We start from the raw sequence: 22,849 nt of genomic DNA, 5'->3' as shown, positions 1-22,849 counted from the left end.
GACTTCTTCTTTTAATAACTTTTTAAAATCTAGCATATGCATGTGCATCTAACTAATTTTCCGTGTAATTTCAAATATTATAGTAAACATATAGTAAATATAGTTATTGGAGCCTTATAATATCTATAAGATTATAGATTCGAAACCTCTTATCAGCATTTTGGGATCACTCCCATGAGATTTCTCTTTGTAATAACTTGGTGCGTGTGAAACAAGGAATTACATATATCCAAGAGAATAGTCAAATACTTAAAGAAGTCTGGACAACCTCATTTTCTAAATAAAAATTTTTATTATAATATTTCAAAAATAACAAAGGTTTGTCATAATAAAATATTATATTAACAAGTTCTTCCACATTCCTGTATGCCCTCCACAATTTCACCATTTATTTATTTTTGACTAATTAAAGAAAAATTCCAACTTTAATCTCGCCTTTTGGTTTTGTAATGAATATATCATATGTGGAGTTCCGCATGGCCTCCACATTTTAGCAATTCAATTATTATTTTTTTTTTAACCTATTTATTTAGGGATGACTATGGGTAGGGTTTGGATTGAGTATACCCAAACTAGATCCAAATTGTTTGCCCATAGATACCTGGATTTCAATACTCATTAGCATCTATACTCAATTCATACCCAAATTTATTATCCACGAATACCCAATTCCGATCTAAACCCGCTTTAAAAAAAATTATTGTTTTTAAATAAAAAATCCAGACCATTTTAACTTAAAAACTAACCAATAACTCTATCTATTTAACACTTATAAATAACTTTCAAGTCAGATGTATCTGCTTCTTAACAAGCAAATTGCTAAACAAAGATGTTAAAGTCACTCTAGTACTCAACATTTGCCTCTGCCTCTTCAGTTGCGGCAATTTATATTATCTCATGGACGTGGACACACTCATGCTCCATTGTCTTATATCTGCAGTTCTTAACATTACTTTATGACAACAGAGAAAAAAACAAATTTAATGTTTTGGGTTGGTGGAATATCAAAGAACTAAAAAATGTAAAAAATAAGTTATTTTAAACAATTTCCCTTCTCTTAATTATTTTTCAGTTCTTTTAATAAGTTATTACTGGAGTGAAGGCTCACTTATAAATATACGCTTGATTAAAGGTTACATATTTCGAGAACTTCAACAGAGCAGAGCTCAAAAGCAATAGTTTTTCTAGGCACACAACAGGTTGTGATCATCAATTACAGTTTAACCGTCGTTATTGCAATAAAACCAATGACAATCCTATCTGGATGAAGCTTCAATATAAATACGATCATGGGTCCAATTCAACAACCTAGTTCATTCATGTATGTCACACAAATTTTCCTGACTCTACAACTACAATAAACAAACACACCTCAGTAAACGATCCACGATACAAAAGTTGAAGTTGCAGAAACTAAAAAAATGCAAATTCACAAATAACAAAGAAGATTGAACATCAGTTACAGGTTGCAAACCAGTGAAGAAGATGATTGAGAATAGAGAGGCAAGAGACCAATGATCATCAAACGGTAACTATAATTGATTGTGAAGGAGAACTCCGTGGAGGTGCCGTGAGGTTGCTAAGGGCCAAGGGGGCTGAAAGTCTGATTTAATGTTTTTTTTTTTTTTTTTTTTAAATTTACAAGTATGGGTAGAGTGTGGGTAATATCTACACCCAACCTGATACTTTCGGGTAATATTCAAACCCTATCCGATTATTATTCACCCATGATGTACCGGGTATTACTTAGAACCTATGAATTGGGTAGGGTCAGGTATTTATTACCCAATGAATTTGGCCATTTCTACTTAGATCCCCTTTTCATATTTGTCACCGTATTAAAAAGAAATAAGGTTCTCAGCATCCAAAAGAAAAATATAGCTTCAACAAGTCAAAGACAACAAGGAGTAAGGGCAAAAGAGGCATTTGCATTTCTTATCTCATTTTCTAGCATGTTTTCTCTGCGTTTGAGATGCATTTTGGTCAGGGACGGAACCAAGATTTGAACCTGAGGGGGGCCAAAGCATGAACCAAAAAAATTTCAAGTGACATGATTTATTAAAAAAAAAAAAATCATGGTAGCCAAAACAATTGCATTTTATTACCATATATATTTAAGTCAAAAAGGAAATAATATGAACCAAAAAAGTTGAAAGTTACAATATGATATTCTAACCTTTTCAAAAAAGAAGAATAAAAAAAGAAGAGGACTTCAAATCTCCAGATTTTGGGTAATTGAAATAAAAATGTTAATTTTATCACGTTGACCAACTCACCAATATAATAAATCCATACTTTTGGATGCAACTAAAAATCACACTAATGAAGTTTTCAAAACTTTATTTGATGATTTAAAAAAATTGGGATATTAATATTAAAAGTTGGCAATGCTACATCATTAATATTGGCTTCTAAAATAATTTTGCATTTTATTTTTTGAAAAAAATTTAAATATTGTAATTGACTTTCCCATAATTTATAAATCAATTAAAAAGTCATATAAATTATTGTCACCCTCGTAAGGGAATTTTTTTTTCTATGAGATTTTTTTGATTATGAATTATTGAATTATAATATTGGTGATTTGTGGATTTTTTGTTGTGTTGTATTTAGACTATGGAGGGGCCACGGGCCCAGAGAAAGGGTTAAGTGATTAGTTTATTTTGAGCTATTTGGACCAATCCAAAATTTTGAGAGGGACCACCTATAAACTCTAAAATATGAGTTTTCCAATATAATAAATTTTTTCAAAGAAATGGCTTTTTTTTTTTTTTTTTTTGTGTGGGGTGGGGGGGGGGGGGGCAATGGCCCCCCCTGCCCCTTAGTGGGTCCGTCCCTGATTTTGGTGGGCTGATGGAAAATACCGAGCCTCACAATTTTCTTCCCTTCGTGTTTTCAACTCAATCAAACAATGACAAATAACATTTTCTCTTCCATATTTTTCATCCTTCTTACTTTCAACTGATCCAAATATAACCTAAGTTAGGATAATATTAGGAACACTGTACTATGGAGCAAAAAATGTATTGTGAATATCTTGCCTACCTTTGCCAAGGAGGCAAGTAGACTTTATAGCTTAGCTTTGAGTGGTTCATTATTGGGTATTGTAGGAATATAATCTCCCATCTCACATACGGTTGGGTTTCACACATCATGGGACCCATTTTATGCAAGAGGGAGATAGTATATTCTTGGAGTATCTAATAAATTTCCGCTTCAAGTGGTTGTTGAGGGCCATTCATGTCATCTAATTACTTGCTCTAATTAACAAGAAAGGAAAAAAAGAAAAAGAAAAAAAAAGAACCGGTCATTCTATTTTTATTGAGTCAACTAATTACATTACTTGATAAAAATGAAATGGTTTCTGAGCATAGGCTAGTTTACTCCCTAAATCAATAAACTGACCACTCATATGATTCCACATGGGGTAATTAAAGAACTATCATTTCGACTCTATATAATGGTCGAAATAGACATGACTTAATATTAATTACAAAGAGCATCCTTTTCCCTTATTCGATGCTCTATTTCTACCATAATATAATCTAAGGTTTTATCAATGTGCGGCCCGTAAGTCCTACATTGGTAAACCATTTTACTGAGTGGGGTCATTGGTAGGGTCATTGAGATTGTCAGGCCAATCCTTCAACAACCCTTCCAGTTCTTCCAGCGTAAGCCAATCCAAAAACTCATTCTCTTCATCATTGCTATTTGCCACTTCCACAGTCTGTGCCTCGCTCTCTGTCATTGTCTCCGCATTAACATTTGGATTAACTTCGAGATTGTGGTCTTGTTCAGCAACCTGGTCTTCTTCTACGTCGCTTGGCTTTTCCCCATAGTCTGAGAAAGGGAAATTAAGCTTGGCTCTGGGTCCACGGAACTTGATGGCAGCCTTATCGTAAGCCCGGGCAGCCTCCTCCGCCGTCTGGAACGTGCCTAGCCACTTGCGCTTCGCTTCACTTGGGTCTCGAATCTCAGACGCCCATTTCCCCCAAGGCCTCTGCCTCACTCCCCTGTATCTCTTCTCATTATCATTCTTCTCCTTCTTCTTCTTCGAGCTCCTCTTGCTAGTTGATGGCAATGAGAAAGTGGCAGCACTAGTCGGGACTGGCTGTTGCTGTAGTAGTTGATGGTGTTGTGGGGTGAGACCATGAATGCCGCCAGTGATAACGTGCTTGAGAGCTGAGACCATAATGTCGTGTTCTTGTTCATCTGTTATTATTGTCCTCCAAGGACACCACATGTGAACACTGCTTGCATAAAAACCATCCATGTCTCATGTAGTAGTAGTGGCTTTCGGAATTCGGACAAAATGATAATTTTTTTTTTTCTTTTTATGGAATGAGAGAGAGAGAGAGAGAGATAAGAGTGAGGGGTTAGAGTAAGAGAGTAATTCCTTGTGTTTCGACTTTCGATTCGAAGCCATTGAAGGTAGTTAGGGTGAGCAAAAGATTTATATAGTAATGGGTTGCGAGGGGATAGCTGAGTCCAATGTCCATGTAGCTGCCAACCTGTCATCTGAGCTTACGCGGTCTCTGTACTTTTTGCTTGCTGGATTTCAATGGGGACAACACAGGTGTTGACGTGGAGCTTTTAGATGGTGTGGTGGCCGGTGAGGGATCCAAACTCATGTACTTGGTCTCCTTAAATTAATCATTAATGAAGATATTTGCATTGCTGCATTTGCGTGGCGTGGGTTGCTGACTTTATTGTTACTGGTATCGTTTACGTTACGTACGTACATCCATGATGAAGATAACCAGACATTATATGGCCCCTAAAATTTAAATGATTGAGAAATGATATGTTCACGATATTTTTATAACAAAGTTTAAGTGGCAAGTTGTTATTATTTGGGTAAAAAAGTAATCTTAGTGTAAATTTCAAATTTGAACTAATAACAACTAATCACCTATAATTTATTATAAAAATTAATGTTATGGATATAACAACTCTCATAATATTTTGATGTTACATACGAGATAGGACAGCCATTCCAACTGTCTTAAAACATTGCCCTATTTGGTCCCCTTCCAAACAGACTGAGTCAAATCACGTGCTTTTTTTTTTTTTTTTTTTTTTTTTTTTCACCTTAAGTTATTGTCTTATGAAAGAGGTATTACGTCCATAACATTTTTACAATATTTTCACAATAAAATTATTTTTTTGCTTTAACAATAACAACCAGTAATAACCTGCCACTTTAGATTTGTTGTAAAAATATTGTGAAAATGTTGTGAACATATCATTTTTGTTGGTAAAAATATGGGTTCCCTTAAAAAAAAAAAAAAAACAAAAAAGTGGGTATTCACATTCTCACTTTTACACATTCCTTTTTACCCGTCAACCAATAGATATAAAACAAAAATAATTATAATTATAAACTAACATTTTTTTTGGTATTATACATGTTATTCAAAAATAATACATGAATTTGCCATTATTTTGTTTCTCTCTCTCTCTGTTTTTTTTTTTTTTTTTTTTTTGAGGAAGATAAAAAAAGAAAGAAAAGAAGACTTGATATATATTGGGTTTATAAATCTAAGGATATTTTAAAAAAAAAAAAAAAATTCAATGTAACTCTAAGAGGTGAATTAAATATACAGATCTCATTTTTTTTTTTACAAACTTATTAGATTTCAAATTAGACCAATACATTATCCCTAAACATCCAAATCACCATTATCAAATTCTTAGGAATTTAAATGCCAAAAATAATGTGAATTCTACCAAATTAAACTTGCATAATTTAAATAGTATGTTTGTCTTTCTGTGTGAATATATAAAGAAAAAATAAAGTAATTATTTAAAAATAGGAAAAGAAAAACTGAAGGTGTTTTTTTCCCTACACGTGGAGATTTCAGATGGATAAAAACTTTTTGAAGGTGGGATCCAAATGCAATGATTGATCTCCATCCGTCCCCTTCATGAGTTTGTTCAAACTTTGCATTGCTGCGCTTGGGCGGCCTGTGATGTTTGACAGCGGAGCATCCCAACCAACCTAACTGTACGATGGATTTATATATGGTGCCCTTCTTCCAATCAGTCTGAAACAGTCAAACCACGTGCTGGTCTTTTTCTTTCCTTTTTACCGTACGTAAGCATACGTCATTGAAATGAGACATTTTTTTTTTATATTTATATATTAATTGAATAATATTTATATTTTGATATTTTTTATTTATAAAAAAATTTATGTTTTGCTTTTTAAGATATAAAATTACTATTGATTATGTTCAAGTTCTGCTAATTTTTTTTTAATTTAAAAATTGTAATTGATGATGTTGAAAATTTGTCACCAATGGGTCACACCGTGTTCGCGACTCAAAATCGAACCTGCACGACAAAAACGATCGAGAGAAAACCTTTAGAGAGCACTGGTATGGGGCCGGCCTAACACTCTCCGAAGGTCAAGTCAGAATTCGTCCTTCCACTTTCTAAAGCGTTAGAGAGGGGTCAATTAATCTTACCTCGATTTGTGAGAATGTCGGCCCTTTTATAGTGGTGGAGAGGTGGCTCTTTACCTCCAGATCTTTCCAATGTGGGACTATAGTGGTGGAGAGTAGGCTTTTCTTCTAGAACTCCATATCTTTCCAATGTGGGACTCTGATACCAATCTTTTCAGGGCTTTACTTGGTCATTTCGGATTATGGGCCCTCAGCGATGGGCCTCCAAGGCGCGCAGGATCACCTCTACATAGGCCCAACAGTTTATATCCGTCAGGCCCATTAAGGTAGGCCCGTCAGGACTCATATTTCATCATCTTCAGTTGCCCCCTTCACCCCAATGATCCATCCGCTTCTAGGTCAGAGGATCAATGGGGTGACGATCACAAAGTACGAGCATGACGGGTATTTTAATGACGGAATGAGATCCGTGAGGCTAAGAAAGTTTACACTAATTGTCGGATTCATAAAAGATAAGATGACGGTTCCAGACGGATCAACCCGTCAGGAGAAGACTCATCAAGTTGATGGTTACATGAAGGGTTCAATTTGTTGAAGTGTACTGATAGGTTATCAGCATTTATTGAGCATGACACGTGTCAATCTCTAAGTGGCCGTTGTATAGGATCGAAGCGTCGCTTCGTCTTCCGTGCATCTCCTATATATATATAAGGCGCCTTACTACCATTTTCACAATTTTTACCCTGAAAACGACTGTCAAAGCGAAACCGTCAACCTTGTCAGAGCACCCCGTCGTGGTCGAGAATCTACCGATTATAACAACCGTCACCCCTAATCCGCCAAGTGTGGTAAGTACTTCAATACATTATCAAGTACATTTCCGTCCATGCATTGTTGTTAGGCTTATTATACCCGTCAGTGATTACAAACCCGTCAGTCTTAGGTTTTATCGTCAATTGTAGGAAATGTCTAGTGCGTCAAGTAACCAGTCGGTGGTTCGTGACGGGACGGAATACGAGAGTGTATACCCGTCTGGTCATAAGGACCAAGAGAGTCCCGGCGAAGATAGGAGTCCGTCCGCCTCCTCTTCGTCCTCTACAGATGAGGATGTGGAGATAGTTGAAGTAGATGGTTCTGATGACGACGGGAATCAGGCACTGGAGTCCGTTGTAGGTGCTGATGGACTGAGGAAGTTCATCATGTTGCCAGAGTGGACAGTGCATAAGTTCACATCCGTCATCAGGGAGAAACATTTCAGCACTTTTAGAATTAACTTCCAAATACCGGACTACGTTTCCATCCGTCTGCCCCATGTGTCGGAGAAGTGTTACTATGAAGGGGTAGAGAGTGTCGGGATATACGAGCAGGCGTTGAAGGCAGGACTTCGGTTCCCGCTCTCTACACTTCATAGGGAACTTTTACATTACCTAGGGCTGTCCGTCACACAGATATCCCCTAACGCCTGGAGAGTCTTCATAGCCATGGAGATTCTCTATGGTGCATGGTCGAACGGAGAGAGGAGACTGACGGTACGTGAATTTCTTCACAACTACCGTCCAGATGAGATCTCTGGGTCAAGGAGGATGTATAGCTTTGCTAGTCGGAGCCCCTTGTTGAAGGTGATCTTTGAGACCCCAGACTCAAATAGAGACTGGAAGAGTCGTTACTTCTTCCTGGAGGGTAGCAGATGGATGAACCATCCAGGGGAGACGGAGTACCTGCCCGTTGACACAACCTGGGCAGTGATAAACCAATTGCGTATGCACCCGTCTTAGTTTTGTTCTGCTTTTCATATCCGTCCATTTTTATGTGTATATTCTGATCGTCTTTCTTTGTAGGTAGACGGCGCCCGCAAGTTAGCCTTGAGGAGTTCAGTTTCCTTGAAGAGATTTGCAGAAAAACTAAGCCGGAAGAAAGGACCTGGGCCAAGTTAGTGAATCCAAAAACAATACATTGGTATTGTGACGGTCCAGAACCTACTCGCGAGGCCATTGCATACGACGAAAGAATACACAAACGTGAGTCTGTCAACTTTCACTCTTGAACTTAGCTTTTAATGAGTAAAAATCTTAATCCGTCCTGTATTTGCAGAAATGGACGACGCCAAGAGAAGGGCGATGATAAAATCACTAGCCGTCGAGCAAAAGAAGACGGGTGAAGTTGTTGTTCCTAAGATGCCGGGGTCGTCGGCTAAGAGGAAGCAGCCGCCAAAGTCTGACCGTCCATACAAGCAGCCAAAGGTTTCCTTGGAACCTGTTGTGGGCTTGATGGCTGAAGGTGTTAAGACCGTCACCCAAGCCAAACATGGAACCGGTAAGGGCTTAATGCATGCCCCACCCGTCAACGAGGAGAAGCCCCCTTCCCTTCTCCGTGACGACTCGAAATATGCCTTGGAGAAACTTTCGTCGATAATTTCCGCAGAGGATTATGAGGATCTGGGGAATCATTCGACGGAGGCAATGGGGGAGACGGGTTTATTCGCTGTTGGACAGGTAACTGTTTTTTCTTACCAGTTTACATCCGTCATTGTATGCCCGTCCACTCTTTGCTCTCAATCTAACACTTTGACTTTGCCTATTTCAGTCCTTAGTTATGATGAAGGGTTTGATGGATCGCTGCCTCAACCGTGAAGCGGCTCTGGAGCGTGTACGGACAAAGGCTGGGCAGACGGAGGAGGAGCTTAGCCAACTGTACAAGTGGAAGTCCAAAATGGAGCAGAAGTTTGAACTGTCTGAGAAGACCAGGCAAGAGTTCGAACAGAGGACGGAAGAAGCTGAGAAGGCCTTGAGGGGAAAGGAAGATGAAGTGAAGGACCTGAAGAAGAAGCTCTGTCAGGCCAAGGAAGATGCCGTCAACGAGTATCGCGACTCAGAGGCATTGTTGAAGGAGCTTGGGGGATCATTCCTTCAAGACTTCGACGATGCACTCCGTCAGATAAAGAAGGCCTACCCAGAGCTGGACGTCTCCATGATATCCGTCAGCGACCAAGATCAGACATCTGCTTTGCTCGTCGCTTCAGACAACACGGAGGACCTCTTTGGAGACGAAGCAGCTCAGGGTGACGGAGAGTCCGCTATGCCGAAGGAGGTTCCTGTTGCCGACGCCAAGAAAGTTGATTAAACCCTTGTAACTGTTGAGGAGGATCCGTCCCCTTTTTAAATATTTTTAGTACTTTGTAAACGGTTTGTTTTAAGTTTGCTATTGTATTGAACAATGTTTTTCTTTCATAATATGCTTCTTCATTATTTGTATCCGTTTAGGGATTTTCTCTCCGTCTCCTTGCATATTAAGGGTTAATTTGGACAAACTGTTCTGTTTATCCGTCCACTCAAAAAGTTTTCCTCAACTTTAATCGGACCCGTCTATGACGTATACGATATACTATCCGTCCATTTTTATGGATAGTTTTTTATCAAGTCGATGGTCCGTTCACCTTGTGGTGGTTATACCGTCCACTTTATGGACTTATTAAATTATTCACCGTTTAGGTGATCCGTCCACTTTGTGGAGGCTATACCGTCCACCTTATGGACTTGTATAATTCTCTCCGTTTTGGTGATCCGTCCACTTTGTGGAGGCAATACCGTCCACATTATGAACTTGTAGAATTACTCACCGTTTTGGTGATCCGTCCACTTTGTGGAGGCTATACCGTCCACTTTATGAACTTGTAGAATTACTCACCGTTTTGGTGATCCGTACACTTTGTGGAGGCTATACCTTCCACTTTATGGACTTGTATAATTCTCACCGTTTTGGTGATCCGTCCACTTTGTGGAGGCTATACCGTCCACTTTATGAACTTGTAGAATTACTCACCGTTTTGGTGATCCGTCCACTTTGTGGAGGCTATACCGTCCACTTTATGAACTTGTAGAATTACTCACCGTTTTGGTGATCCGTTCACTTTGTGGAGGCTATACCGTCCACTTTATGGACTTGTATAATTCTCACCGTTTTGGTGATCCGTCGGACATTCATCTTTTGAATTTCAAGTTATTATCTATGTAGGATGGCGACATCCGTGTAAGGTGGTCCGTCCATCTTGTGGGCTTTATTTTGTGTCCGTCCATCTTGTGGACTTTTAACTAGCATTCGTTAACTTTGAGGACAATTGTAATGACATCCAAATAGAAGAAGATCATAATTATATCTAATTATAGAGATGCGTAAAGGAAAAGTGCCTGCCCCCTTGGGCTTAAAAAAGGCACGACAAGATTGTAGCAAGAGAAGCACAGTTTAAAGAAAAAAAAAACTTATAAATAGTTAATAAAGGCCAAATGGAAAATTGGTTGTCGTTCGCCGTGTTACTGTCACTGGTAGTATCTCCTCAAATGCTCAGCATTCCATGGATGCGGTAGCTTCTCCCCCTCTGTAGTCTCCAGGTGGTATGTTCCTTTCCTTTTCCATGCCGTGACTCTGTAAGGTCCTTCCCAGTTGGGGCCGAGTTTTCCCTGTACAAGGTCTCTAGCTGCACCCATGACCCTCCTGAGTACCAGGTCTCCTACTTGGAAGTCTCTGTGTCGGACCCGGGAGTTGTAATGTCTGGCCATGCGATCCTGGTATCTTGCGATCCTTTGCTCCGCCGCCGACCTTACCTCATCTATCAGGTCCAGCTGTAGCCTCATAGATTCGTCATTCCTGCCTTCGTCATGGTTGTGAACCCTGTAACTTGTGAGGCCAACCTCTGCGGGGATGACCGCCTCACTCCCGTATGTCAGTCTGAATGGCGTCTCTCCTGTCGGAGTCCTCGCCGTTGTCCTGTATGCCCATAGTATGCTCGGTAATTCTTCGGGCCATATTCCTTTTGCCCCCTCGAGCCGAGTCTTGATAATCTTTAGCAGGGATCGGTTCGTGACTTCAACCTGGCCATTGGCCTGAGGATGGGCGGGCGATGAGTAGTGGTTTTTTATTCCTAGTTGTGTGCAGAAATCCCGGAAGTGGCCGTTGTCGAACTGCCTCCCGTTATCCAAGACAAGGACTCTAGGAATACCAAACCTGCATACGATGCACCGCCAAACAAAACTTCTAATGTTCTTTTCTGTAATGGTGGCCAAGGCTTCCGCTTCTACCCATTTTGTGAAGTAGTCAATACCCACTACCAAAAACTTTAGCTGCCTTACCGCCGTTGGGAAAGGTCCCATGATATCCAGTCCCCACTGAGCGAACGGCCATGGAGCCGTCATAGGGGTCAGCTCCTCGGCTGGCTGTTCGATAAAATTGCTGAACCTCTGGCATTTGTCGCAGCTTTTAACGTAAGACTCGGCATCCTTCTGCATGGTTGGCCAGTAATACCCAGCCCGTACCAGTTTGTGCACCAACGATTGCGATCCAGAGTGGTTCCCGCATATTCCTTCGTGTACTTCCCTCATTACGTAGTCTGCCTCCTCAACCCCGAGGCACCTTAGGTAAGGGCGGGAGAAACCTCTCTTGTAAAGAATGTCTTTTATCAGGACGAATCTTGCCGCTTGGACTTTCAGCTTCCTCGCTGCCTCCTTCTCTTGTGGCAGTAACCCGTCCCTCAAGTATGAAGTTATCTGGGTGGTCCAGTTTCTTTCAGAGCGAATCTCCTGCACATCATCGGGGTCTATTAGTGGAGAGAGTTGAACAAAAGAAAGTACATTACCCGGTGTCGTCACATGTTCTGCTGAGGCGGCTTTGGCTAGCCGGTCGGCGAGCTCATTTTCTCCCCTGGGGATTTAGACGACCGTCGCTTTTAGCCCGTTGACTCTTGTCCTCACTTGATCAAGATATCTCTTCAACCTTTCCCCCTTGCATTCGTAGTCTCCGTTTACTTGATTGGTCACGACCTAAGAGTCGCAATGGACGGCCACACTTTCCGCTCCGGCAGCCTTGGCTAGGTCTAGTCCTGCCGCCACTGCTTCGTATTCTGCTTCATTGTTGGTGATGGGGAAGTCTAGACGGACCATACATTCGATCTTGTCTCCTTCGGGTGACCGCAACACTATGCTGGCCCCTTCAATTCGCCGATTGGATGACCCGTCGGTGTAGATGCTCCACTTGGGGGGTTCTTCTGCCCCATTGTTCTCGTCACGCGTAAACTCTGCTATGAAGTCGGCTACAGCTTGTCCTTTAATGGCCACACGCGGACGGTACTTGATATCAAACTCACTCAATTCTATTGCCCACAGCGTCAGTCGACCTGCGGCTTCAGGATTACTCAGTGCCCTTCGCAAGGGCTTGTCGGTCATTACGTTCACGGTATGGGCTTGAAAGTAAAGTTTGAGCTTGCGAGCCGCCATGACCAATGCGAAAGCGAGTTTCTCCATAGGTTGGTATCTTTCTTCGGCACCGCGGAGTGCCCGGCTGGTGTAGTATATAGGCTTCTGTGCATTACCCTCTTCTCTAATCAAGGCCGCGCTGACGGCGACAGGGGAGACAGCCAAGTAGAGGAAAAGTTCTTCACCGGGTTGCGAGGGGCTCAATAGTGGTGGTGAAGATAGGTATGTCTTTAATTCCTCGAACGCTCGCTGACACTCCTCCGTCCACTCGAAGGATTTCTTTAATGTGCGAAAGAATGGCAAGCACTTGTTCGTGGCTCTCGACACGAATCTATTTAACGCCGCTATCTTGCCATTAAGGCTTTGTATCTCCTTCACATTTCTCGGGGGGGCCATCTCTACTATGGCTCGGATTTTGTCCGGGTTAGCCTCAATCCCTCTTTGGGATACCATGAACCCTAGGAATTTACCTGCCGTTACGCTGAATGCGCACTTTCCCGGATTGAGTTTCATGTTGTAGGATCGAAGCGTACCGAACGTTTCCTTTAGATCTTCCAGGTGGTCTTCCTCCTTCCGGCTCTTTACCAGCATATCGTCGACATAGACTTGAACATTCCTCCCGATTTGCTGCGCGAACATCTTGTTCATTAGCCTTTGGTATGTTGCCCCTGCATTCTTCAGGCCGAATGGCATTACTTTGTAACAGAATAGTCCTTGGCTGGTCACAAACGAAGTCTTTTCCTGATCGGCCTCGTGTATGCGGATCTGGTTATAACCCGAGTAAGCGTCCATGAAGCTTAATAATTGGTGTTGAGCCGTCGAGTCTACCAGGACGTCGACTTTTGGAAGGGGATAGCTGTCTTTAGGGCACGCTTTGTTGAGATCGGTGAAATCCACGCACATCCGCCACTTGCCGCTCGCTTTCTTCACCATTACCACATTCGCCAGCCAATCGGGATAGTAGACTTCCCTGATGAAGCTTGCCTCTTGGAGTTTGCGGACCTCTTCCGCTATTGCTTGGTCCCGTTCCGGTGCGAACACTCTCTTCTTTTGTCGGACGGGTGGAAATGTGGGCAATACATTTAATTTGTGTACCATGACCGAGGGATCGATTCCTGGCATATCGTCATGGCTCCAGGCGAACACATCCTTATTGCTCCTCAAGAAAGCTACGAGTTCTTGACGAATTGCGGGTTTGGCATGCATTCCGATCTTGGTTGTTCTGTCCGGATTGGAACTGTCAAGAGTTATCTCCTCCAGCTTCTCTGTGGGTTCCGCCACCGTTCGGTGCTCTTCTATGTTCAAAGCCTGGATTTGGTCTTGCATCTCCATCATAGCTACGTAGCATTCTCGTGCGGCAACTTGACTTCCGCGTAGCTCTCCTACCCCATATTCCGTTGGGAACCTGATCATTAGGTGGTAAGTTGACGTTGCCGCCTTCCACGAGTTGAGCGTAGGCCGTCCAAGAATAGCATTGTAAGCGGACGAGCAATCGACCACCAAGAATGTCACGTTCCTGGTTATCTGTTGGGGGTAATCTCCTACTGTCAGCGGTAATGTTACCGAGCCCAAAGGGAATACCCTACTCCCTCCAAAACCAACGAGCGGGGCGTCTGTCGGTATTAGCAGCTCCCTGTCAATCCTCATTTGCTGGAATGCTGGATAGTACAAGATGTCGGCCGAGCTTCCGTTGTCGATCAGCACTCGGTGCACGTTGTAGTCTCCTGTCCGCATGCTGACGACGAGGGCATCGTCGTGTGGATGATGTAGGCGCCGTGCATCATCTTCCGTGAACCCGACAATAGGGACTTCTCTGTCTGCTATCCTTGGCACTCTGCCCGTCAACTGGATATTTTGTACCATCCGAAGGTATGTTTTGCGAGCCTTCTTTGACGATCCGATTGCAGTAGTCCCTCCGATTATCATTCTTATGTCTCCTATTGGGGGTCTTGGTCGCTCGTTTTCTCGGCGGAGTTGTTGTTCCTGCGGGGGTTGATCCGTTCTTCGCTTGTTGACGAACTTCTGTAGCTTTCCTTGTCGGATAAGGGCTTCGATTTGTTGCTTCAAGTCGTAGCAATCGGCCGTGTTGTGGCTGTGGTCACGATGAAAGCGGCAATATTTGTCTCTGGACCTTTTGCTGGGGTCACTCTTCAGCTTTCCTGGGAACGTCAGGGACCCTTCGTCCTTAATCTGCATTAGGACTTGGTCAATCGGTGCGTTTAGCGGACGAGCAATCGACCACCAAGAATGTCACGTTCCTGGTTATCTGTTGGGGGTAATCTCCTACTGTCAGCGGTAATGTTACCGAGCCCAAAGGGAATACCCTACTCCCTCCAAAACCAACGAGCGGGGCGTCTGTCGGTATTAGCAGCTCCCTGTCAATCCTCATTTGCTGGAATGCTGGATAGTACAAGATGTCGGCCGAGCTTCCGTTGTCGATCAGCACTCGGTGCACGTTGTAGTCTCCTGTCCGCATGCTGACGACGAGGGCATCGTCGTGTGGATGATGTAGGCGCCGTGCATCATCTTCCGTGAACCCGACAATAGGGACTTCTCTGTCTGCTATCCTTGGCACTCTGCTCGTCAACTGGATATTTTGTACCATCCGAAGGTATGTTTTGCGAGCCTTCTTTGACGATCCGGTTGCAGTAGTCCCTCCGATTATCATTCTTATGTCTCCTATTGGGGGTCTTGGTCGCTCGTTTTCTCGGCGGAGTTGTTGTTCCTGCGGGGGTTGATCCGTTCTTCGCTTGTTGACGAACTTCTGTAGCTTTCCTTGTCGGATAAGGGCTTCGATTTGTTGCTTCAAGTCGTAGCAATCGGCCGTGTTGTGGCTGTGGTCACGATGAAAGCGGTAATATTTGTCTCTGGACCTTTTGCTGGGGTCACTCTTCAGCTTTCCTGGGAACGTCAGGGACCCTTCGTCCTTAATCTGCATTAGGACTTGGTCAATCGGTGCGTTTAGCGGGGTGAAACTTGCGAACCTTCCGCCCATGGGTTTTGGACGTCTGTCCTCCCTTCGGTCTCCCATCCTTCCTTTCTTCCGCCCCTGGTCCTGTTGAGAATCCTCCTGTCTGTCTCTTTTCTTGGGTCTATCTTCTATCGATAATAGTGCGTCCTCAGCGTTCATATATTTGGTGGCCCGGTAAAGCACCTCCGACATGGTCTTGGGGTCGTTTTTGTATAGGGAGAACAAAAACTTACCCCCTTTCAGCCCATTCGTGAATGCTGCTACCAATATCTTGTCGTCGGCTTCGTCGATCGAGAGCGCTTCCTTATTGAAGCGTGATATGTAGGCCCGCAGCGTCTCCTCCTCTCGCTGCTTTTGATGTTCATTAAACAAGCCGTGGATTTTCTATACCGATGTCCTCCGATGAAGTGCGTAGTAAATTGAGCACTTAGTTCCTTGAAGGTGCTGATGGTGTTGGGTGCTAGTCGGCTGAACCAAATCCTTGCTGCGCCCTTTAGGGTTGTAGGGAAGGCCCTGCACATAATCGCGTCTGCCACTCCCTGAAGGTGCATCAGGGTCTTGAAGGTCTCTAGGTGATCTAGGGGGTCCTTGACTCCGTCATAACTGTCCATACTCGGCATGCGGAACTTATTCGGCAGGGGGAAGGAGTTGACGGCTGTAGTGAAGGGCGAGTCAGTCCTGTTGACAAGGTCGTCAAGATCACTTGACACTCGACCCTTGAGAGCGTTCATCATTACATCCATCTGTTTCTTAATCGCCTGCATCTCCACGATGATGGATTGGGGAGTCGTATCCGTCGGGGTAGGGATGTTAACGTCCCGTCGCACTGGTCTGCTCGGGGCGTTACTCTCCTGTTGTCCGTCCTGATCTCTCCTTTCAGCGCTGGTCCCCTCCTGATCCGCTCCTTGGTTATTGACCGCCGCAGTCTTTTGGTTCAGTTGCTCTTCTAGGTCGTGGTTTTGTTTGGTTAGGCGCTCCACTGCTGCGGCGAGCGTCCTGACTTGTTTCTCAAGGGCAGTCGTAGGGGTTTCTTCTTGGACGTCATGCGTGGTTGCCATTGAGCGCGTGAGTACCATGTAACTCTTTTGTCTAGGAAGCGATGAAGTGCCACACCGATTTCCCACAGACGGCGCCAACTGATGATGTTGAAAATTTGTCACCAATGGGTCACACCGTGCTCGCGACTCAAAATCGAACCTGCACGACAAAAGCGATCGAGAGAAAACCTTTAGAGAGCACCGGTATGGGGCCGGCCTAACACTCTCCGAAGGTCAAGTCAGAATTCGTCCTTCCACTTTCTAAAGCGTTAGGGAGGGGTCAATTCATCTTACCTCGATTTGTGAGAATGTCGGCCCTTTTATAGTGGTGGAGAGGTGGCTCTTTACCTCCAGATCTTTCCAATGTGGGACTATAGTGGTGGAGAGTAGGCTTTTCTTCTAGAACTCCATATCTTTCCAATGTGGGACTCTGATACCAATCTTTTCAGGGCTTTACTTGGTCATTTCGGATTATGGGCCCTCAGCGATGGGCCTCCAAGGCGCGCAGGATCACCTCTACATAGGCCCAACAGTTTATATCCATCAGGCCCATTAAGGTAGGCCCGTCAGGACTCATATTTCATCATCTTCAATAATATAATTAAAGGAAATGTCAAAGAATGTCCTATGCATATTAGTTTAATGAACTACTTTTATTATAAAAATATTATGAGATTTTATTAACTTCGTAAAAGAACTCAATTCTAATTCCATACTTAAAAATGTATTGGGAAATGAAAAATTAAATTGGACGGCAGAATTCACCCGAGAGGATGCATCCTGCATGTGTCCAAGTTAGTCAGTTATGCCGCCAAATATCCATAACAACTGGTTTGACATAAACAAATGAAACATCCCCTTTGTTTCTAATACTTTTCGGAACAATAAATTTGCTGTTGCCTGCTGAGCTGGCTAAAAATGTTAAACATGTTCAAATCGACAGGCCTATTTCACAGTAAAATCATGGGTCCCCATAGTTTTGGAAACAAGAGCGAAATTGCGTTCCTTTCATGTCAACGAAGTAAAAAACATTATTTCACCCTCTCTTTTCCCTCTGACCATTCTTTTGTTTTTAATAGAAAAGGCAATTTTTTTGAAGATAAAGAACAAGACAAGATTACAGAACGTGTAAGTTAGAGCTTAGGGGCCACCAACGATCTCAAAAGCTGAAGATGCTCCTCAAACCAAACATTTTGTAAAATACTTACTGGTTTATTTGAACAATTCAGTCCAAGATTAACACTCCAGCCACTGAAGCCCACCAACGCTACCTTTATATATATAGCGTCAATCAAGTGACCCCCAAGAAGAGAGTAAAGGCCGGGGTTGGAGAAAGAAATTACTTCAAAGGGCAATGGTCTCAGAGACAATGGCTCCAAACCCTTGAGAGCCAGCTCACAACCAAAGAGAGCTACACAGGGTACCAACTCTATGGCTTCTCTCTGCTCATCACTATCATCAGATATGTTCTTTTGCTTTGACCAACACTGCATAACTCGCTTCAACTGAACTATTATGTTACACTTTTATTAGGCATCTCTGGTTCCAAGTAGCACGGGTTGTTACAAAGTATGCTCTGTTTGCTATTTCATTTAATTACTTCTTTTTTTGTTGTGCATCATTATTTTCATTGCACAAGGTAATAATTAAAGAATCGCTTTGGTTGGTTCTCGAATCTGCTTCAGAATACAAAAGTAATTCTGGTGATTTGTGGAATTCTTGAAAAGCTCTAGGACTTTACTCTTTAGGAATTGTGAATTTTCTTTTCAGTGACACTCGGCTTTTGTGAGATGTCAACTAACCAACTTCATCTTCATTTTATTTACTGCCACCCGTTCATCATCTCCGGTGAATTTTCAACAGCTAACATAGCGGCACAGCCACTTGTGAATTACAAATTATATACGCAAACACATGGCCTCTTAATTTGTAGTTCTCATATTTTTCTTAAATTCTTTAAACTGTTATAGTGTATGGACATTTGTAAAAATATCCGCTAGTTGTTCATTTACATTGAAGAATTCCAATTGTATTTCACCTTCTTACACCAATTTTCCGATGAATGATGATGAAGTTTAATTTGCTTTGTTCTACTGTGAAATACTGAATTTTTAGTTATGGCAAGGTCTGACGCATTATCATAGTATATTATAACTAAAAATAACTTGAGCTTTCTCAACATACTTTTAATCTACGGTCACTAAAAGCCATTGGTAGAAGCCCTAATTTTCTGCGGTTGTACTCAACCGTGGAGTAAAAGCAAGGAAAATAGTATACTTAAACGGTTGGGATAATTGTTAAGATAAGTGTTAAAAATAAAGGTGCCCTCCATTTCCGGGTGTTTTTCCCTGCTAAGATTTTGGTTTTAACTTTGGCTTGATCACCATTAGATGGACCAAAAGTTTGGTGGGCCGAGGCCTTAGTGTTGGGATTGATGATTTGGTTGTTCCAATCAATGCCTTTGTAAGGTTGATATAAAGCCATGGTTGTTCTCTAAGGGTCCATTTGGTTGGGAGGATGGAAAAGTGGGAGGATAGAAAATTGTGGGAGGATGGAAAAGTGGAAGGATAGAAAATATTTAGTTTTCTCTCATTTGTGTTTGGTTGGAAGGGTGAAAAAGTGGAGGGATAGAAAACTTTTTTATTTAGTTGAGATAAAAAATGAGAGGATGAAAAATGAAGTTGATATAAATTTACCATTATATCCTTACTAAATATATAAACAAAAAGTAACACATTTATTATTAAAAAAAAATTGTATGGACACTTTAATTTTATTTATTTATTTATAAAATAAGCAAATGCTAAAAGGATATTTAAAAAAAAAAAGATAAAAACAAACAAAAAGAACCAACGTCTATTGTGCAAAATTTTATCCACCAAAAAAAAAAAACCAAAACCAAAACCAAAACCAACGTGAACGTACTGTGCAAACCTGAAGAGATTTTATCTAGGCCAAAAAAAAAAAAAAACGATGGAAAGACAAAAAGTTGGCATGGGATAGAGAAAGGCAATTTTGTCCAATACACTCTTCCTCCTTTTCTCCCCCATTTTCTCTCCATTTTGGAGAGATTGAATTGTGGTGGGCCCAGAGAGAAAATAGCTAGGCCCCACCACTTTTCTCTCCCCCTCCCCCTCTCATCCAAACACCATTCCCACCCATTTTCTCTCCTATTTTTCACTCTTTTTTTTCCATCCTCCCTAAAATCCATCCATCCAAACATAGTGTAAAAGTAAAGGGTCTAAGAATTTAAAAGTGGATTCTAGTAAAATTGAGATTTACTGGACTTAACTAATGCTAAATTTGGTTCTGGGCTAGAGCCAGTGGAGGGATTATTTAGCTGTTGCATTTTATCAAGAAATAGTTTTACTTCTAAGAGGGAACATATGTTTGGGAGGAGGTTTTATAGGGCAAAAACTAAATTTTGTGATAAGGGGCAAATGCATTATGTCACAATTGAGCGCGACATACTGACACTGTTGGGCTTAGTGATCCGCAGATAGTGATGCCAGGTCAAGAGGTTGAAGTGGAAGTTTAGGGGCAACCACGCCATTGTAGTGGATGGTCTTCCAGTTGAAGTGCTTTGGGATGTTCACTATGGGCAATGCAGTTTTCATGTTCCAAACTTGCCTCTCAGCTGAGAAGTTATGGTCCAGCCATTCTATTTTTGATCCTTCGGTATTAACTTGGTCATACTATTAGCAATTTAGAGATTCCCAATCACAAGGTCTTGGTTTCTCACTGATTTTGTTTACTTGGAAGAATGAATAGAAATGTATTTTTCACTTTTGAGTGTGAACAAATACTTTTAGCTGCGGTTTGATTATAAAAAAAAAAAAAATGTGAATTATGGTTCTCCATTATTCCTTCTCATTTTACTTCTCAAGTAATTCATAAGTTAAATAGCATAGAACTGTTAATGGTACTCTTGCTTGCTTTTAATAGTTCAACTAAGAATTCTTGTTTTGAACTAGAATTTGAGGCTCCTCTTAAGAATTTGTGGTAATTGTTGGAAAATTTCAACTCAGAAATAACCTTTAGGTGTTCATTGGAAATATTGTTTTAATGGATATTCAAAATGTTAATGTTGAACTATGATTAATGCCATACATTTATGTCTCCTAAATTCTTTGTGTACTATATTACCCATTAGATAGCCTACAATCTAATTAATATATGTACTATTATATATCTATAGGTATTAAGTCACAAATTGAACTTGATATTGAATCAGTGTGATCTCTCCACACTTCAAAATCCAAATGAACCAGAATTGTTCTTTTTCTTGTGATTTCTTTGCATCTATTGCAGGCTACATATAACCAGAATTCTTTAATTTACTGTGAAACAAAGAGCGGTGGAACTAGTTTCCTAAGCCACATGTTACGTTAAAGCTTGACTTGTTCGTTCAATAGTTGCGAATTGGTGCAAACTTGCTGGCCTTGTTCTACATAGGTAAGGAATTATATCTCTCTGACCCTTGTTAAAGTATTTGGTCAAAAAGGAATTTAATTAATTTGTCTTGACAATTTGAAATTTGTGAAACGTTCTTTGTCTTGCTGCACACAGTAGTTGGTATCTTAAATACTACATTTTTTCTTTAAAATTTATTATAAATAGATTGTCTAATTATAGATTCTTTCCTTTTTTTATTGCAGGCATACAAGTATTCACCTGTATCTGCTATGGATTCAGCTTCTATTGATAATAATGTCATAGCTCTTTGTTTCTTTGATGAACAAGAAAATGGTTTTGTGTTGGAAAATATGGCTAAATAAACAAGATTTGATTTAACAATATAAACCCTAAAAAATTAGCAATACCAAAAAATAAATAGATAGAGTTAGAAAGATTTCACAAATTAACTATAGAATTACACAAATTACGTTGTTCTTAAAGGTTGATTCGTACCACTCAGAGTAAAACTCGGTACGAATGGCTTTCTTGGCCGAACAATCCCCTAGGATTAGAGTATAGCAATTTCTTCAAGTTGGACGCACACCCAAGCAAGAAGAACCAAGAACAACCTTATTTGCCTTTTCTTAAAACCAAAATTAGATGCTGAAATTTCTATGGTGAAGAGCAGAACAGAGGGAGAGAAGCTGTGGAGTGCGGCTAGAAAAAGAAAAGGATGATTAAAAGAAAATGAGGGCTAAAGGGTTTTATAAGCCAAAGGTAAAGAAGGAATAGTGGGCTGGCTCCAATGGTCATTGTGCATGCCCAATGGGCAACTTATTAAATGTCTAACAGGCTTCTTAGGTAGAGACCAATGGGCTAAGCTAAAATGGCTAGAAGGAAAAGAAATTTCAATGGTGAAGAGTGGAGAAATAAGAGCAAAACAGAGGGAGAGAAGCTGTGGAATGCAGCTAGAAAAAGAAAAGGATGATTAAAAGAAAATGAGGGCTGAAGGGTTTTATAAGCTAAAGGAAAAGAAAGAATAGTGGGTTGACTCTAAAGGTCACTGTGCATGCCCAACAGGTAGCTTATTAAATGCCCAACGAGTTGCTTGGGTAGAGACCAACGGGGCTGAAGGGTTTTATAAGCCAAAAGTAAAAAAGGAATAGTGGACTAGCTCCAACGGTCACTATGCATGCCCAATGGGCTAAGCCTAAATGGCTAGAAGGAAAAGAAAGGAGAAAGGATATAGCCCAAGGGTTTTATAAGCCAAAAGTAAAGAAGGAATAATGGGCTGCTCCAATGGTCACTGTGCATGCCCAATGAAGAAATAGAAACAAGCCCAAACCCAACTCTAACATCTAAGGTGGATGATGGCTTATAAACACATAACATGGTTCACTTCTAACTAATGTGGGACACAAAGCACAATGCTAAGTGTTTGAAACACAACCCACTCCAACATTTTGTACCTAGATCAAAAAAGTAGTTAAAAGTACTCTTACAATCAACAATTGAGCCTGCCCAATCATTATCTGTATATCCCACAAGCTTGGTGTCTTTTTCTTTCACATACCTGATATCAAATTTCTTTGTACGTTGTAGACACTGTAGAGTTTGTTTTGCTATTGTGAAGTGGAACTTGCTTGATTCATTCATAAATCTGGAGATGAGATTGACTGGATATACAATATCTAGACTTGCACTTTTCAATTAAATTAATTAAACTTCCAATCAAACTTCGATAGTTTCTTGCATCCACTTTTTCTATGCCATCATTTGAGTGTAGCTTCTCGT

General features: G+C 41.3%; 1 protein-coding gene across 1 annotated transcript; it reads right to left on the bottom strand.

The window, feature by feature from the left end:
* Positions 1 to 3,333: 3,333 nt before the first annotated feature.
* On the bottom strand, positions 3,334 to 4,408 carry LOC115950976 (ethylene-responsive transcription factor ERF095-like). The gene has a single exon (XM_031068262.1). It carries the CDS (start codon positions 4,271 to 4,273, stop codon positions 3,596 to 3,598), a length of 678 nt encoding a protein of 225 aa, XP_030924122.1. The 5' UTR covers positions 4,274 to 4,408; the 3' UTR covers positions 3,334 to 3,595.
* Between the last annotated feature and the right edge of the window lie 18,441 nt (positions 4,409 to 22,849).

The sequence above is a fragment of the Quercus lobata genome, chromosome 6 (genome assembly GCF_001633185.2).
Source record: "Quercus lobata isolate SW786 chromosome 6, ValleyOak3.0 Primary Assembly, whole genome shotgun sequence".
NCBI classification, from domain to species: Eukaryota; Viridiplantae; Streptophyta; class Magnoliopsida; order Fagales; family Fagaceae; genus Quercus; species Quercus lobata.
The sequence above is the reverse complement of the archived record's forward strand: the minus strand, read 5'-3'. Positions and strand labels throughout refer to the sequence as shown.

Excerpts from the sequence above, each read along its gene's own strand:
- LOC115950976 (XM_031068262.1), bottom strand. The coding sequence starts at position 4,273 with ATGGATGGTTTTTATGCAAGCAGTGTTCACATGTGGTGTCCTTGGAGG.